This window comes from Pelophylax lessonae, assembly GCF_965119305.1.
Source record: "Pelophylax lessonae genome assembly, chromosome: 1".
In the NCBI taxonomy this organism is placed as follows: domain Eukaryota; kingdom Metazoa; phylum Chordata; class Amphibia; order Anura; family Ranidae; genus Pelophylax; species Pelophylax lessonae.
In genome coordinates, this window is record NC_138768.1 from 593,589,182 (window position 1) to 593,604,830 (window position 15,649).

The 15,649-nt window shown below is 43.4% G+C and overlaps 1 protein-coding gene across 1 annotated transcript in view; it reads right to left on the reverse strand.

Annotated features, from left to right (window-relative positions):
• The window catches only part of STPG2 (sperm tail PG-rich repeat containing 2), a 1,004,689-nt gene that overhangs the window by 956,707 nt on the left and 32,333 nt on the right, over positions 1–15,649 (reverse strand). The window contains exon 4 of the mRNA XM_082259340.1: positions 1,094–1,240. Coding sequence (XP_082115466.1) covers positions 1,094–1,240 — 147 coding nt within the window. The remainder of the gene's footprint in view (positions 1–1,093; positions 1,241–15,649) is intronic.

The window sequence follows — 15,649 nt, forward strand, 5'->3', positions numbered from 1 at the left end:
TGCAGCGCAGCTCATGCATGCGCAGTGCGCACCCGGCTGTGAAGCCGCAAGCTTTCACAGCTGGGTGCCCACACTAGTGATACTAGTAAACATAACTGATCACACGTGCAGCTTCATGGCAGTTGAAGATTAACCACTTCAGCCCCAGGAGGTTTACCCCTCTTCATGACCAGGCACTGCGTTAATTTAACTGACAATTGCACGGTCATGAGACGCTGTACCCAAATAAAATTGATGTCTTTTTTTCCACAAATAGATCTTTCTTTTGGTGGTATTTGATCACCTGTGCGATTTTTATTTTCTCTATAAACTTAAAAATAATTTTTCAATTTGGTGTTATAGGTGGGCATCCCTGGTGGCCATGGGTGGGCAATCCCTGGTGGCTCTAGTGGCATCCCCCAAGGGTCTGCACTGATAATTAATGCTCTGATTACCAGCACAGACCTCTCCCGTCGAGAGAGCCGCCGATCAGCTCTCCTCTCCTCGCTCCTGTCAGGCGCGAACCGAGGAAAGCCGATCAACGGCACTTCCTATTTACTATGTGACCAGCTGTGATTGGACACAGCTGGTCACATGGTAGAGAGCGTATGTCATAGGCTCTTTACCAGGATCGGAGATGCGGTGTGTCAAAGTGACACACCGCACCACCGATCGCCACCCCGGGGGCCCGCAGAGCAGTCTATCCTGCTGGATGTCATGTGACGCCCAGCCAGGATAGAGCAACCACTTTGCGGCCGCCATTTTGCTATATGACGGGCAGGAAGTGGTTAAACTGTTTGTCTGGAATGCAGTTTTAAACCAACAATTTAATTTCACACGTGTAGCAAAACTAGCAACGGTTGCCCAAGGGGTTTTATTTTATCTTCTTCTAAACCAAAATGACTGGAGCTGCAAAAGCCTGAACTTCATATCAGTCTATTTTCGGCCTTGTTAGACATAAAACTAGCGGTTTTGGATGAACTGACCCTTTGACACTGTAAGTAAGGTGAACAATGTTCAATGCAAGTCTAACAGGGTTCAGATAATGGTCTTTCTTGTGCAACCCATTTTATAGGTCAACCTCATCCAACTTATACAATGGAGCCGTATTTACTTTTCCAGATTTTAAAGATGTCTTCTTTCTTTCATCCATATCCAGCCCAACCTTTAGGTCATAAGCGCCAGGTCCAGGTGAAGAGGATGTAGTCTCTGGAAAACGCTTCTCTTTGTTCTGAACAGTCTGTCCTCCTTTCACCTTTTCCTACAAAAAGATACCCAGGAATAATATTACTCCACACACCAGCTGGAACAGCTGCACAAAGGCATCCAAATGAATCCGGAGATTTAATAGCAAGATGCAACCAAGCTTGTAATTGTTAAAATAAATTTGCTACCCAATATAATAGTATGAAACACTCTGAAGAACTTGCTACTAGACTAATAGCCTCATTTGTAACTGTAATAAATACAATAAATGTAAATATACTTCCCATGCAAATATTTTTTTTCTGCTTAAAAGAAGCCATAACGGCACAGTTTAATAGCGCTGCGTATATCAATATGTAAAGTTGGAAAGCTGAATTTACTTGTAAATTTTTTTACGTTACCATCAAAGCAAGAAGTTTCTAAAACTAAAATGTAAGTTACGGAAAAAACAGAGAAGTGCAGGGATGATATGTAGCAGCTAGGGTTGCACCGATACCGTTTTTTTTTATCTGCGAGTACCGATACTTTTGATTAAGTTCTCGAAGATACCGAGTACCAATACTTTGAAGTGTGATTTGTGCCAATACAAAAAAAATTGGCTCAAATCGTACTGCAAAGAATCTCATGCGATTTAAACAGGAATGCAGTGCAATTCCTGTCCAAATCGCATTCGATTTCCCCCACTGCTCCCGTGTGTGTGTAAAAAGGGATTAAAGTGCCACCAATCAGGTTAAACAATGTAAGAACTCACAATACTTTTCCTCCTTACTGGGTGAAAACAGACAACTGGTCGTGTAACATAGTGTAAACCAGGCATGTCCAACCCGCGGCCCGAGGGCCGCATGTGGCCCAGAACCGCAGGCAATGCGGCCCACTGCCCCCTGACAATCTTTTTTTGCTGGGGAGGAAGGAAGCCGGGTCAGGGGCACGGCCACAGCAGCTTCCAACTAACGGTAGGCAGAGGTTGAGGGGGGGGGGGGGTGAGCATGTGCAATGTTTCTGACTCCTATCACCATGACGACTTCAAATCACTGAAGTGGTCATGGTGGTTAGAGTGTTCCTTTATTGTCTCTCAGAAGAAGTAAACCTCTGTATACTGATTCCATTTCATTTAATCATCCTCTAGTTGTGTTAAATTAGTGCGGGGGGCGCGGCGGCATTTTATTACATGCTTAACTATAGTATATATTTTATATGTGGCCCGAGAAAATTTCTCTACACTCAATGTGGCCCAGAGAAGCCAAAAGGTTGGACACCCATGGTGTAAACGCTGCCGCTGTTCTATGAAAACACCAAATCTCCAATTATTGCTGCTGGAGAGTCACCAGAAGCGACCTGGTTGGAGATTTCGACGAGTTGGAGTTTTCGGCAGAACACCGGGACCCCCTGGGTATAGGGCGGAAGTGATGTCAGCTTGGGGGCGGGCCTCCTCTACATCTCCTCCAGCGGCCCTGATTTGCTACCAGATATGTACCACGAGTTCTAACAATATTTAACCTGACCAATGGCGCTTTAATCCCTTTGTACACACACAAGCAGTTGAGGAATTCCTGTTCAAATCGCATGCTATTCTTTGCAGTTCGATTTGCACCCATTCGTTTTTAATTGAAACAAATCGCACCAAAAAGTATCGGTTTCGGTATCGGTTGCATTTGAGTACTGATACTCGCTTAAATGCTTGGTATTGGCACCGAAAACGGTATCGGTGCATCCCTGGTAGCAGCCATCTGTGTTTCAGTTTTCTATAGCCGGATAAGTGAAAGGTGACAAGCTGCTATTCAATTATACACTTTATTACATTCTTGTTTTGACTTATTAATAAGCCCCTGTGTTTATTGCACAGGGTTTGCGATACATATGCACTTGCAAACAATAGCACATTACATTGTTATGGGCCCCACATGATACAAATATAATTAAGGTAACCATATGACTTGCCAGGTAGTTCGATTTTCAAAATAAAATCTGGGGACACCCTACATCCACTATTATTGGGGGTGGGAAAGACGCAGAGCATGTATCAGCATGTGAAATCATCAATGCCCTGGACACAGCCGGGAGCAGATAAACCCCTCCACTCCTGGCACCTGCTCCAGGCCAATCACAGAAATCTTGTTAACCTCTTGCCGACCGCCTGCCACAGATATACTGCTGCAGGCTGGCTCGGCTGTGCGAACTGACGTGTAGGTATGTAGCACTGCCCCCTAGGGGACTGCTGGATATAACACTTTCTGGTTTCCCCTGGGTTACCCATAGCAACAGCTTGCAGAAACGTATCACTTTAAGTACTTGGCTCAGTCAAAGATCAGTCCAGGGGTTGTTGTTTTGTAGTTTTATTTAGAACTGGGATAGGAGAAGGGATGAGTGGGATACTCCAATTAGTAACTATTCACAATGCTAAGGACATCTGACTTGAGGATGCGGCAAGGCCGCTGCTTCACTCTGCCACTGGAATGAAGGTAATGTAAGTGCTCCTACTTTAATTATCTTCAGGGTTCTAATTGGGCACTCCCTTTTTTTCTCTCAGTGTAGCTGACACCCGTCCACTTACTCCTACATTATGGTCCCCTTCCTGGGCAGACCCCTGGGCAAGTTCCTCTGTACTCACAGGCACTGTCTTTCCAGAGTCACCGTTGCCGTCAAGTCCACCAGTCAGCTTCTCCTGGACCTCTGGATTCAGCCTAACACTCTGGTTCACTAGGCCGACTGCCTATGACCACCATCCACTGCTGCAGAAGAGGAGACAGCCGTCACCCTCCTTCTGGGACCTGGCTTCCCGCCCAAAGACCCCTGCCTCATGTTCCCTTGGCTTTTATACCCTATCCCATAATGCATCAATCTCTGTGCCAAACCCATGGGATAATATCAAAGCCTGTGTGTCATTGGCTGGGTTTCCTCCATTATCCAACACAGTTGGACACAGTGGGGACACTCCCTCAGCCCAAATGTATCACACACTGAGCACATGGAGCTGGCCTAACTATGAATCATGCTCCCCTGAGAGGGCATCTATGTTTTGCCTGCTGCTCTCCTGACAAGCAGGCAGAGCCAAAACCACTCTCCTCACCTAGCACCTATCTAGGAGAGTGCTACAGGTACATCGTTTAGCGGGAGTACTCCTGGGGGCACCCCCATTAGGCAGCGGGGAAGCCGATCCACGGGGCCAGCGGCCGCAATTGCCACCGGGCACCCGCGATCGCTCCCCCATGGAGAGAGAATGACATTCTGCTGTTGTAAATACAGCAGACCGTTGTTCTCTCTGGAATGAACACAGAGTGCCTGTGATCCTTCTGTATAGGATCAAAGGTCTCTGTGTTGATTCCACAAGTCCCTCCCCCATACAGTTAGAAAACACTTCCCTAGGCTCACACTTAACCCTTTCATCACCCCTGGGTTAACCCCTTCCCTGTCAGTGTCATTATTACAGTAACAGTGCATATTTTTAGCACTGATTACTGTAGTAATGTCACTGGCCCCCCCAAAAGTGTCAAAAATGTCAGTTAGGGGTCCGATCTGTCCGCCGCAATGTCACAGTCCCGCTAAAAATCGCAGATCGCCGCCATTGCTAGTAAAAAACAAAATAAACATGACATAAATCTTTCCCCTAGTTTGTAGACGCGATAACTTTTGCGCAAACCAATCAAAATACGCATTTAGGGATCTTTTTTTTACCAAAAATATGTAGCAGAAAACAAATTGGCCTAAAATGATGAAAAAAATTGATTTTTTAATTTTCTTTTTTTTTGAATGTTATATAGCAGAATGTGAAAAAATATTGTTTTTTTGTTTTTTTTCAGAATTGTCGCTCTTTTTTTGTTTATAGTGCAAAAAAAAAAAAAAATTGCACAGGTGATCAAATACCACCAAAAGAAAGCTCTATTTGTGGGGAAAAAAAGGACATACATTTTATTCGGGTACAGGGTCGCACGACCGCGCAATTGTCCGTTAAACTAACACAGTGCTGAACCGCAAAAAATGGCCTGGTCATTAAGGGGGCAAAACCTTCCAGTGCTTAAGATGGATTACAATGCAGCCCCAAGGACCGGGGATGTCATTATATTAACCACTTGCCACCAAATCACGTAGCTGGTACATCATTTGACTTCAAGTAGTTGTACCGGGATGATGCTTGCAGTAGCAGGCATCACCCTGGTACCGTTGTTTAGAGCCAACGGTCAACTCTCTTGTAATAGAAGTCAGAGCTAACTAGCCACTTGATTGCTATTACAAGTAGCTGGAGGGGACTCCTTCCCCTCCCGCCTCCTTCTGAGGCTCTCTCAAGCATTCCCGTCCCTCTGGGAGACCCGAGCTACTAGCCAGCATGTCCACCAGCTAGCTGGAGACCCATACAAAGCCAGAATCAGCTTTGTTCTGGCCTCAGCTATGGTAACCCGAAAGCCTTTTTTGAAAATCTAAAGTCTAAAGATTTTTTAAAATGCACAAAGCAAACAATTCCGGACACTGAACTTCCAATAATCCTTTTTATTGAAGCTTCATATGATAAGTGGTTAACAGATGGAGCAGGGGACAAAGAGCTAGATGCATTTCGCACAAATGTTAGCACTTAGTCATTACCTCAGAAATGCAGATCTTGGTGTTTTGAATGCTTTCAAGTGCAAAGGAGGGATTTGGGGTCTTATAGACCCCAGATCCCTTCATGAAAAGTACCTGTCACGTGCCTATTACTGTCACAAGGACAGCGATAAAAGTGATGAGTCAGGAGAGCGGCGACCCCTTTTTCATTGCCTGGGAAAGGTAATAGGAAAACCCTCCCCAGGCTTTCAAGAATGCAGCGATGGATGTAGCGGAAAGTAGCTATGGAGTATGGCTATGATTACCTATACGCTCCCAGGGAGGTCATGTTGAACATTGAGGCTAAGAGAGATTTCTGGTGTGATGAAGCCATTTGGGATTTTCTCTTTGTCCCCAAGCCCTTTTGGGACTCACCCAGGACTGACCTCAAGGAAAGGTTTGATGCTGTAAAGACACAGTGGCTGTATGGACGATCTATCTATATTGACCTGGTGGAAGTTCGTCGTCCAGAGGGGTCGGACCAGGCTTGGTCCATCCTAGTATGGGACAGCCAGGGAGCCCTTGTCAGGGTCCCCCACCCAGAGTACTATATTTAAAGTCCATTTTTACCTGTAAGACTGTGAAAGCAAGGCTGGCTAGCCATCAAAAGGAAAATGTATAATGCTGAAGTTTGAAGTTTATGCTACAGTTTAAGTTGTTGCCTTCTTTTGAAAAAAAAAAAAAAAAGATTGTTATTCTACAGACCCTTTGGGCCACTGGGCCACCGGGCCAGGGTCCTACAAAGGAACTTTAACCTAACGGATCCCTTGGGCTACTGGGCCAGGATCTTCTTGATTACAAATATTTGTCTGGAAAGACTTCCGGAACTCTCAAGCAGATGAAAAATGGGTGGCCATTGCAGTAATGGGTGGTGCATCCAGGAAGTCTGGTGGGGGGTGCTTTGAAAGACCCCTTGCAATTCCCTGACTCAGCAGGACTGCAGGCCACTCAGGCTCCAGTGGCTTGCCCTGTTTCCATGCAAGGAGAGATGATTGTGAGTGACAGCAGGAAGATGCTGTAGTTGTCTTCTCCAAAGGACTCTGCAAACAGGTAGTCAGTGGTAGAGAACAGATTCCCCCAGGAGGAGGGGGAGATTGGACCCGGCGTGTGAAACACTGAACAGCAGAGGAGTCAGGGAGTGGAGTGAGAAGGTCGCCCCTGCGGGGAGAGTCTTCTCACTCAACTGTTCAGGTAGATAGTCATGTGATGAATACTGTATATGTGACATGTGGCTAATTCTAATATTTTTTCTCTATAGGTGGGCTCACAATAGAGATAGACAGTCAAGATGTGTAAATATGTTTTTTCCTTACCAAACATATTTGGTGGGGGGGGGTACATCTTTTCATGCACTGAATATATTGTGTATATGTGTACATAACAGAGATGTCATTATATTTTTTTATTTAATTTATGTGTACATTCGTTTCTTTCCCTTCTCCCCCTTTTCCAAGTTGGTGGGATACTCTTGATTTTTGGCAGATTTTTGTAGGAGGCCTCAGAGCCAATGGGGACATGGCTCCTTTTGGTGGGGGGTGGATGTAGCACCCTCCTAGGTAGGTGCTAGGGAACAGCAAATATGTGGCCCTGTCTGCTTATCAGGTGGGCCTGATCATTTAGTTAGGCTGTCACTTGTTTCCAGGTGTGGTCTGTTGAGTCTGGGGAGTCTCCCCACTGTGTCCAATGATGGCTCTTGTTGGACAGTGGAGGAAAACTGGCCAATAGCACACCAGTTGCCGCAAAGCACCCTGGGATCAGATATAAGTCTGAGGGGAGCATGTGACAGGTCGTCATTGGCGGGAAGCAGAGTCCCAGGAGGAGGGTGACAGCTGTCTCTCCTCCTATCAGAGCAAGCAAGGGGTCCTGGGCGGTCGGCCTAGAGGACCAGAGGTTGAGCTGGGCTGCAGGAAGGATCCAGAGTGCTGTGGACCGAGTGGAGCTGCTGGGCAGAAGTTTCCAGGAAAAACAGTGTTGTGAGTACTCGAAACTGCCCAGGGGTCTGCCTGAGAGAAAGGGGGCCACTCCAGAAGGTCAAAGGGATCCAGGAGCCAGCTAACCAGTAGAGGAGGCTTAGAAAGGGGGTGCCAGAGTCTAAGCCCTGAAGATTAGTATGAGAGAAAGGGGGCGCCAGTGCGGGCCCTGAAGTGTTCAGCAGTGCAGCAGTGTATTCTAATAGGAATAATAAACTTATGCGCGATTTTGAGGTAAGCGATCAGGCGGATCTTCCCAATCAAAGAAATCGATGTGGAACTCCTCCAAGCAAGCAGCTGATTCTGATAGTGTCCCCACTGATCACAACGTAATTAAAAAGTTAAAGAATCAGCACTCAACTCTCAATGAGGGGGGCCACTAAATTGAATTCCAATGTGTATTGAACAGACGTGTCTTAAGATAATAAATAGTGGTCAAATTAATAAATGTGTCAATGAAAATATGTCAAAAAAATGGGGTGTATAAAGTGATGATAGAATGAATAGATATATACAATAATGAACATCCAATCGAAAGTGAACCAAGTGAATAAAGTGCAATGCTGAGTGACTATTCATGCAAAACAAAATCATGTGCAGCTCTTATATGATCAAATAAACACAACTCCTAAAAGTGTTGAACATGAGCAAAGTGACCGAAATAAAAACACCTAAAAATATAGCAATGATGTGCTAAAAACGTGCTTCAACAGTCCATAAAATGCATATAATAATCTAAAAAATACACATGATGATAGTCCCAAATAAAGTGAATAAAGTGCAATGTGCCAAAAAATTCTTCTATATATGGTGGTCTTTCCAATCAACTCTAAAGGTGAAATGTGCTCTTCAAACACAGCAAGGTGAGTGTGTCCCGGTGAGCGCACAATCCAGACACCGAGTGCAGTGGCCGCTCACCTCCACAACACTCAGATTGAGCGTTATATATAAATATCCTGGCAACCCTTTCAACTCGTTCGCCAACAGCCCAGCGTGCTCCAGCAGCAATGGATCAAATAATGGGAATATAGCAGCATAGGAAGCTCAAAAATGCCTTAGTTCCTGTGTTGGTGCTTAAAAAGAGAGGCTCTCATGGTGCAGAAACGTAGGGTAGTATTTATTAAAAAAAAATAGTAGTGCAGGCTACTCACATTACAGAAGATACAACAGTGCAGACAGTGTCACAAACCGCCGATGCGGTGCGATCCGAAGTTTTCCGGTCACGGCCGAAGACCGGAAGTGACGTCAGTACGGCTTACGCTGACGCGTTGCGCTACGAACACCCGTAGCTTTCACGCTGGGCTGTTGGCGAACGAGTTGAAAGGGTTGCCAGGATATTTATATATAACGCTCAATCTGAGTGTTGTGGAGGTGAGCGGCCACTGCACTCGGTGTCTGGATTGTGCGCTCACCGGGACACACTCACCTTGCTGTGTTTGAAAAACACATTTCACCTTTAGAGTTGATTGGAAAGACCACCATATATAGAAGAATTTTTTGGCACATTGCACTTTATTCACTTTATTTGGGACTATCATCATGTGTATTTTTTAGATTATTATATGCATTTTATGGACTGTTGAAGCACGTTTTTAGCACATCATTGCTATATTTTTAGGTGTTTTTATTTCGGTCACTTTGCTCATGTTCAACACTTTTAGGAGTTGTGTTTATTTGATCATATAAGAGCTGCACATGATTTTGTTTTGCATGAATAGTCACTCAGCATTGCACTTTATTCACTTGGTTCACTTTCGATTGGATGTTCATTATTGTATATATCTATTCATTCTATCATCACTTTATACACCCCATTTTTTTTTACATATTTTCATTGACACATTTATTAATTTGACCACTATTTATTATCTTAAGACACGTCTGTTCAATACACATTGGAATTCGATTTAGTGGCCCCCCTCATTGAGAGTTGAGTGCTGATTCTTTAACTTTTTAATTACAGTGTATTCTAATAGCTACCTCAGCAGGAGTGCTTAGGGGAGCGTAAAAGAGGACTTCTTTAGTCAGAAAGCAGTCTAAAGTCAGTTCAGCGTTAACAGGCATCCGCCCAGCGTTAACCAGCGTCAAACCAGCATTGAGAGGCATCCAGCCAGCGTCAAGTCAGCGCCAAGTAGCGTTTTCAAGTGTCCCCACCAAACAGTTCAGTTCAAGGAGTATCCCACTCATCCCTTCTCCTATCCAAGATACAAAAAGAAATACAAAAACCCAAAGACACTGGACTGGTCATTGTCTCAGTGCTCACACTTGGAGAAACATGCATAAAGGTACTTTTGTTGCACCCGGGGACCCAAATCCAGCAAAATGGCTGGGAATTGTGCTACATACTGTATTTATAACATCCTCTTTCGAAAGAATTTAATAGGAAGGCTGGTTTACAGTAGGACTAGAGGCAAAGTGTTTTCTAATCCTTCTCCACACTATCCAAAAAAAAAGTTTTTCTTAGTTGTACTTAAAGAGTCAGTTTCCACCAGAACATGGTGTGGGAAACTCTTGTTTTGTGTGTGTTTTCCACACCGTGTTCAAAACGCACTGCACTTGCGATCTGCAGCAGGTGTTTTCTTAACGACACCCAAATGCAGCTCGCCAGCCTGCACTGGATCGCACAGTACAGTAGTACCATTCAATCCAGTTGTGTGTTTTTTAAAGTATGCATGCATTACTTTTAGTGCAGTGCAGTGAAATTTCAGCCCATTCGCACTGCACAAGGATCGCATGTGAATCACACAGTGCGTTACTGGATGGGTGTATACTAGGCCTAAGTAAATGAGTAACTAGGCAAATTAATAGAGCTACACATGTCTATGTCTGGGCAAAATAAAAGAAAGAATCATAGCTTGTCTCCTTAACAATGTTTTTAAGTACAAAAAAATGAGGTGTTGACCATTCCAGACATCCAATGAGCTTCTAGCTTCCTGAAGACAACTGGCAATGCTGCCTCTGCTGCACCAAAATCCTAAGCAGTTATATAAGACCTGCCTGAGTAAGGCTGGCCATACATTATACAATCTTCCTGTACAATTTTCCTTTAGATTTACCAAAACCATATAATATGAGGTCAAACCTAAACACTTTTAAATTGGATATTGGATATTGAACAAGAAAATTGTATAATGTATGACCAGCTTTATTCTCTTGTGGACTACAAAACACCTATGCTTTAGGCTCACAATACACATTACAATCTGACTATACAATTTCTGTAGCTTTAGATTTACCAAACTTTTGTCATATTAGAACCAACAGTACCTAATCTATCCAATTAATCTAAATCAAATAACACTGGCTCTTATACCACATAATTTTTTGTAGATCTAAAGGAGATTGTACAATCAGATTGTAACATGTATGGTAAGCCTTACAGAGTTAAGGTGAGGAGAAGGTGTTCTGTAGTCCAACAGGAGAGAGCTTGGGCAGAGATACTTTGTTGTCAGCTCAAATAGGAAATTATAGTCAGATAAGCAGGTATTTTTCTGTACTAATAGTGTGTTCAAGGGATACAACATGGGGGAAGGAACATGTATTGCAGGGATGTACTGAATATGTCCACTTTTAAAAGCTTATCGGAGGAACAAATAAATAACATAACATTTTAGTGCTCGGAGCTTTTTTGTCGGCCACAGTAAACTTTTTTGCCCAGTGACCTCTTAGATCCCTGGTGCCCAACCTGCAGCCCTTTGGTATATAACGTGTTACCCTTGGACCTAAGCAGTTTGTATTGCTGATTAGGGTAATAGCACTGATCTCCACTAGCCTCATGTAACATGTTCTTTTTTCATATTGTCTTCTGCAGCATATCCCAGATAAAAATGTAGCATGTCCACACTCTCTGACACTCATTTCTTCTATTATGTCTGCAGTTTCACAGTCCTCTCAAGCATTACATATACTGAACATTATGTGCAGCCTTTTGGTGATGTCAGGGGCATCATTTGAGACCCACTTTAGTTCATAAGTTGACAACCACTGTCTCAGATACTACAAAGAAAATTTAGAAAGTCACTGTAAAAAACCTCAACTATGCACCCCCCAGCCCTCTTAATACTTACCTGAGCCTGATCCAGCAATGTGCACGAGAGCAGCTTCTGTCCTATGCTCTCTGCCTCCTCATTGGCTCAGAGACAGCAGTGGGAGCCATTGGCTTCCACTGCTGTCAATCACCGCCAGTAAAAGGGAGCGGGGCTCGAGAACAAGCTTTCTATAGGGGCACTGGGCAGGGGGGAGGAAACAGAAGTGCCAGAAGGGGACCCGAGAAGAGGAGCACAGAGCAGGTAAGTATGACATGTTTGTTTTTGTTTTTTTTTGTTTTTTCTAATTTGAGCCTTTATTATCACTATAAGCCAGTTTCACATCTGTGTGGTGCATTGCATTGGCAATGCATAGTAGTGCATTACTATATGTTGCTGCACACTGCCACGCATGTGCATTGCTTATGCATGCATGTGCTATTCTGACATAATGCCACCCCAACACACTTAGTGCTTATTTACACTTGTTTCAACTTCAACACAAATTAAATCGCCTACCACTTTAACATGCTTTTTTGATGGGTTTTCTGTGGTGCTTTGATGGTTCTTCAGTGATGCTTATTTGAAGCTTTAATAAAGCTTGGCAAATGCCCTGTGTATTTGCTGATGTCTCATACCTGCAATACCTCTAAAAAGCAAAGCTAAAGCTGAACTAAAAGCCTCTCAAAAGCTGCAGGTGCTTCAAGCAAGCTTTGTCATAGACTTCTATCGAGGCTTTGAAGACGCTTTGAAGCACCACTAAAGCGACATGGGGTATAATTTTTGAAGCAAAGCAAAAGCAAGGTGTAAATAGGACTATAAGTTAACCATTTTATTTAGTGACAGGAGCTTTGAGTGACGTACAGAGAGCTTTAACAATGCGTGTCTGAAGCCATGTTTTAGAGCAAGGGTAAATGAGCCCTTTCACTTTCTTCGACTTCAACACATATTCTAGCACTTAGGGCTCATTTACACTTGCCTCGTCTTCAACACACATTAAAGCACCTACTGCTTCAACATGCTTTATGATGTGTTTTTAATCCTTTGTGTGCGTGTGTGTGTGTGTGTGTAAGTCTCATACCTGCAATTTCTCCAAAACAAAGCGAAGCTAAAGCTGAATTAAAGCCTCTCAAAAGTTACAGGTGCTTCAAGCAAGCTTTGTATAAGGAGCTGAGGAAGTCCCGTGCAGTGGGACGTAACGCATGCGAAGGGGGAGGGGCCGGTGACGTCACCCGCCATCCATTGCGGTCGAGACCGCTGTGTGTAATACAATCTGCTCATCACATGCACTTATATGGTGCTTTACAAGGTCATTTTTATGATTTTATGCTATGTTCAATAAAGTAATTTATTGTGGTAATGCACTATGTCCGGACCTTTGTTTTCCTATGGACCTGTGACCCGCTTTATGGACCTGTGATCTGTTACCTGTGAGCCTTATTTTCTGATGAAGAGGAATACTGATCTGATCTGTATTGGTGATATCCTTGGAGAAAGTTTGTCTTACTAGCCCGTCTGGTGACACAGGGGCTAAGTGTGAGGTGAGAGGCTAATGAGACTGGGTGGAGGATTACCAGCACATTGAAGAGCACTGAATGTTTATATCTTGTGCATGCTTCACCATAATTTGCACCTGTGGACTGTTCTCCTCGATATCATCTTCATAATCCATATTTGATAGTGCTGCACTTTTTGTTATATATAAGCTTTGTATAAGACTGCTATGGAGGCTTTAACCTCTTGCCGACTCATCGGTACGTCACTAGCCTGTGAAGCTCTGGGGAGCGAGTGCGGTCACGGACCCCCCCGCGCGTGTGACCGGCGGACCCGATGTCTGCCGGTCACTCTGCGATCGTCGGTGGAGAGGGAGAAAGGCAGACGGCGGATGTAAACAAGCCGCCTGTCATTCTCCCCTGTGTAGAAACACTGATCATACGGTTCTACTATGTAGGACCGTTGATCAGTGTTCCTACAGCTCAAGCCACAGCCAATCACAGTTAGAATCACGCCCCTAGGGACACACACAGCCCCTCCCTCTCAAATAAAGTTAACCCCTTCACTGCCAGTGTAATTTTACAGTAACAGTGCATATATATAGCACTGATTACTGTAGAAATGTCACTGGTAACCCCAAAAGTGTCAAAAATGTCAGTCAAGGGTCTGATCTGTCCGCCCCAATGTCGCAGTACCGCAAAAAAAATCGCAGATCGCCGCCATTACGCGTTAAAAAAAAAACAACAAAAATGACAAAAATCTTTCCCTTTGTTAGTAAAGGCGATAACTTTTGCGCAAACCAATCAAAATACGCTTTTTGCGATTTTTTTTACCAAGCATATGTAGCATAAAACAAATTGGCCGAAAAAAATTTTGATTTTTACTTTTTTTTTGGGGGAATTTCATATAAAAAAATTTGAAAAATATTGTTATTTTTGCAAAATTGACGCTCTTTTTTTGTTTATAGCGCGTGATCAAAAAATCGCACAGGTGATCAAATACCACCAAAAGAAAGCTCTGTTTGTGGGAAAAAAAGGACGTCAAATTCGTTTACAGCGTTGCACGACCACGCAATTGTCCGTTAAAGTCATGCAGTGCCGAATCGCAAAATACCCCCTGGTCTTTTAGCAGCCAAATCCTCCGGGGCTTAAGTGGTTAAGACGCTTTGAAGCACCACTAAAGCTACATGGGGTAATATTTTTGAAGCAAAGCAAACGCAAGGTGTAAACAGAACTGTAAGCTGACCACTTTATTTAATAACAGGAGCTTTGACGGGCGTTAAGAGAGCTTTAAAAAAGCGTGTCCAAAGCACTGTTTTGAAGCAAGTGTAAACGAGCCCTTACTGCTTCAACATACTTTTTTAAAGTACTCTGAACACCACTCAAAGTACCTGTCACTAAATGAAACAGTTAGCTTACAGTCCTGTTTATTTGCATTTGCTTTGCTTTGCTTCAAAAATTATACCCCATATCGCTTTAGTGGTGCTTCAAAGCATCTTCAAAGCCTCCGTAGAAGTCTATGACAAAGCTCACTTGAAGCATCTGCAGCTTTTGAGAGGCTTTATTTCAGCTTTAGCTTCGCTTTGTTTTTGAAGTATTGCAAGTATGAGATATCAGCACACACACAGGGCATCTGCCAAGCTTCAAAAAAGCATCACCGAAGCATTACAGAAGAGTCTTCAAAGACCCACCGAAGCATCATTGAAGCACCACAGAAGCATCAAAAACACATTAAAAAACTATGTTGAAGCAGTAGGCGCTTTAATGTGTGTTGCAGTTGAAGAAACTAAATTAGCCCTAACACGCACATGGTGCGGAACCATTCATTTCAATAATGTGCACATTACCGCAACTCAAAGATATTAAGCCTGCCTGAAAAAAACAAATGTCTGATTTCGCGGCACAATAAATCAGCATAAATTGTGATTCAATAACTCACATTGGTGAAAAATGAAGCAAATTAAGTAGCAGTTTCCTATTAGATCCCATAGGCTCAATTCACTACAATATAGCAATCATGATTTTCTATAATGACTGTTATTTTCAGCAATGAGAACCAATGACAGCTAAAAATAGCCGTCACATGACAGAAAATAACAATCGGTATGGCAAACAGCACTTGCTCTATAACCCAGTTTTAGAGGTTAAAAAAAATGAAAGTTATTACCATGCTTTACAACACTGACAATTTTTCCTTTATCCAGATTTCATTAATCAGCCCCAATGTGCTATCACTATTTTACAGATTAAGTAAAAGCTAGTTATGGTTTCAGGAAATAACAGTTTTTTGGATGACATTTTCAGCCCATTAAGGAAAGTGTTATTGTGTAAAAAATGACAACTTCCAAAGCAATTAGAATGAAATTAGCAGGAGCAGATGGTTTACAAGCAGTGCTCCAGCTCT